General features: G+C 42.0%; 1 protein-coding gene across 1 annotated transcript in view; it reads left to right on the top strand.

The window, feature by feature from the left end:
• The window catches only part of xpo7 (exportin 7), a 35,293-nt gene that overhangs the window by 11,545 nt on the left and 20,001 nt on the right, over window positions 1–3,747 (top strand). Inside the window, exon 2 of the mRNA XM_017427371.3 lies at window positions 3,325–3,471. Coding sequence (XP_017282860.1) covers window positions 3,325–3,471 — 147 coding nt within the window. The remainder of the gene's footprint in view (window positions 1–3,324; window positions 3,472–3,747) is intronic.

The following is a 3,747-nucleotide window of genomic DNA, read 5'->3' on the forward strand; positions in this document are numbered from 1 at the left end:
ACAAAGGTCAAACTTCAGAGGTGGACTCCTCTCGTGTATAGGACCAGCCCTTTATGATTCCTGTCTGCAACTGATCAGCTCTTGGAGCCATCTTGGTTCAGCACGGACGCACACCGTGGCAGGCCCCGTCAAAGTTTCTCCAGGAACTTTCTAGTTATTATTATTATTGTTATTATTACTCCATCAAGGTCTGCTGAGGGACAGATGGCTTTAGTTCAATCAACTGTAAATTTTCTAATCTATAATATCCAAGAACAAGCTTTTGTTTCACACAGCTAAAGTTCAAACTGCACGGTTTCCTCAGTTTGATCCTGAGCATCGACTGGAGAACCAGCAGTACTTGCTTCCTATCATGTAATCTTTATATAACAGGAAACAAATACAGTTGGCTGTCAGCAACATACTCTCAAAAGCATCACAATCTCTCAACATTGACCAAACAAAATAGTCCAAACTGCACTAAATAATTTGAGGGTGAATGCATCTTGAAGTAGCATTTTATTTTTGCAGGCAAATGGGGGGGAGAGAGAAGAAATGTACTATTTTTGTTTTCTGTGACCGACTGTGCATTATGATAACAAAAAAAATTGTTTCTACTGGGGTTGCATCATCATTTTTTATTTTTTTTAGTATCATAGCAGAGGCATTATTTCCTGCAGGTGCTCAGTTGCTCAAATTTAAAATACAAATTTTAAACAAAGAGCAGTAATACATAAGAACCTTGTGTGTAAATAAGAACATTGTCTGCTTGGAAGAAGCAAAAGTTGGCTTCTGAAGAAGTGTTTTAGGAATTTTCAAACCTTTTTTCTTTTATTGTTTTAGCCTTGCGTACACACAAAACTGTATTTTAAAATGAGTTCCAGAGTAAAAAAAAAAACAACCTTTTTTGTTTTTGTGTTGACGGCAACAACCTTTGGAAAACGACGACATCACTGCTCCTACTTTTAACCTAACCTACGACCCACGCATGTCCAAACTGCAATAAGAATAAAGGCAAAGTCCATGCTTGTGTTTGTGCTGCAGATGCTTGAGTAACTAGTTGTCCAACTACAGCAAAACCTTTATACCGTGTTACTTCAATTAGCAGAACAATACACACTTGACTGAACAAATGTGAACTAGATGGGGAAGTGGGAGAAAACTGTTTATAGTTTGTAGCCAGCATGTCAGCTTTGTGCACACGCTCCACGCCGTGTTTTCATGGCAGCGTTACAGCTCCACATGCGGGCCCGCCGTGGTTACTTCTGCATTTTGGGTCGTTTCTGCGTGGAATAATACATTTCTAGAAACAACGCTGTTTGCAAGATTTTTTTTTTTTCTTCCAAAAACAAAAAAAGATTGTTTTGGAAAACCTAAATTTCAGTATGGACCGTGCCTTTATCAGCAACAGCATCAGTCATTTCTGCAAACATTTTGGCTTATTTCTATTGAGGCTGTAAACAGGGTAAATGACGAGACGGATGGGAGAAGCGTTGGACAAAAGTCTGATTTCTAAAACACAACTTTTCCTTTGGAGCAGTCATCAGGAGGTTCAGAAGTAGCCGTCAGATGGCGAAAATCGTCATATAAAACAGTCATTCGGCACCATTTTTGCTGGCTACTTTTCATTAATTGACCAAAAATATTTTGTAAACGTTTGTCAAGAAGAGTCCCTGTGTTATCCCCCAATGAGACAAAAGGTAATCTTAGTCCCAATAAATGGTGATTTTCTTCCTGCCTGAGTTTGTTTTTGATCATTTTTTTTTTTTATCCATGGGGGCAGCCATCTTTAAGCATGAAAGCACTGTTGTTTTAACATCACCTCTGATTGGACAAGAGCTTTCATTTATCCACGGAGGCTTCTGATTGGTCGATGTTTGGGACTTAATACTACGTTGTTATCCAGGCACTGGATGATAGATGCCAGAATGTCCAGGAAAAGACTGGTTTCTACCAACCAAAAAGAATGCCAAGACAGTATTTCAGGTCTCCAGTCAGTGTGTTTGTATTCAACTCTATTTTACAAGATTACTTCAGTTTTACTGCCTTGGGCGATAGTTACTTGTCTTGGGTAAATGAATTCTCCATCTGATTTTCTGAAAACTCTCCCAGTCCTTCCAAAAAAAACCAAATTCTCGCAAACTGTCTTTAAAAACTTTTGAATTTGGACTCTTCAGACACTCAACCAGCCTCGTTCCAAATGCCAGGAAAATGCATTTCTGATGTTCTACATTTCAGATTTTTATGGGGGAGGGCCTTCAGACCCCCCTTGGCTTTGTCCAGTGGATGGTCGGCTCCCATACTTTTTCTTTTAGCTTCCCTTGTACTCCTGAAACCTTAGAACCCCCTGAGTTGTACTTTAGTAATCCATATTAAAATTAAAAACGTTGTTAAATGGACAGCTCGAACACTAGGCCCAGCTGTCTTGACCAGAGCAGCAGATGATGTTTCAGGTCAGTGTTAGCGTCTCTGGCCACTTTTTTCCTTCAAATCTGACAGATATGACAATACGCCTTCTCCAAGTTACCGGAAAGGAGGCGAGTCAATCTACAAGACGTGACTTCATATACCACGAAAGGGTCAGCCCGAACTGAACGTCCTGTTCCAGCAGCTCGGGGGCGATCACCCACTTGCTGTTCCTCCCTTAATATTCATTTATGTGGAGCTTTATCAGCGTTAATTAAAAGTGTGTTTTGTGCTCATCTCGTGCAGCAGATGGCATGCGTGCAGGCAGGGCTTGGCGCTGGGCTCTTATCTGAGGTCTGCAGAGTGACTACCCGCGGCGCGGCTCCCGCACACACCTGCCGCGCCTCGACCTCCTCACGCACCGGTGCGAAAGCGCGCGTGCGTGGCACCACTCAGACATAATCACCCGGACCTCCGCTTCCTCTGCCGGTGTTGTCTAACCTGACCTCCCCCCACCATTTTGAATTTTATCAGTGACCAGCATCTCGCTGAGCGTGACTCAGCGTTTTGCGTGCCTGTCTATGCCCGCTGCTTTAGTGGAATTTGATATTAATGATGTTCCGTCTGTCCTCGCTTCAGAACCGTTGGGAAAACAAACGTGCATGTTTGCTGTATGTGTTAACAGAATTGTTCAAATTGAAGGAAAATAACCTGTTTTAGTTTTTATAGTAGATTGTGTAAAATGGAGTTAAAATGTTTAAATGCTGCAAATATTTGTCATGAAGTCATCCCCACAGATACACTGAAGCTGTTTGAGATACAGTTGTTTGTTGCTGATGTTTTTACCAGCTTTGTGGTAAAATCCTGTAGGTTTTGATGACTTTTGCATCAGACGCCATCCAGCTATTGATAAGCTTGCTTGTTTATGTGTTTGTTTAGGGCCTTGCCCAGCTGGAGATCCTATGTAAACAGCTGTACGAGACCACCGACACCGCCGTCCGACACCAGGCAGAGAAAGCTTTGGTAGAGTTTACCAACAGTCCCGACTGTCTCAGCAAATGTCAGCTGCTACTGGAGCGAGGCAGTGTGAGTACTACAACAACACATCAGTGTATAGGTTCGTGGGAGAAGAAGGGGAAAGAAACTCCACCCTCTTTGGGGTTTCGTGTATCAGCGCATAATAAAAAACGATCTGGTCTCTACCAGAGTTTTTCTTTAGGCGTACAAAAACACACAACAGATTTCTCAGTGTCATTATTTATTAAACAAAACCAAGGCCTAAATGAAAAGCTGTGCGTGAATTAAAGGTACTACAGCCAGGGGTGGAAATTAAAAATTTTGATCACCAGCCATAGTGGCTGG

The sequence above is a fragment of the Kryptolebias marmoratus genome, linkage group LG14 (genome assembly GCF_001649575.2).
Source record: "Kryptolebias marmoratus isolate JLee-2015 linkage group LG14, ASM164957v2, whole genome shotgun sequence".
In the NCBI taxonomy this organism is placed as follows: Eukaryota; Metazoa; Chordata; class Actinopteri; order Cyprinodontiformes; family Rivulidae; genus Kryptolebias; species Kryptolebias marmoratus.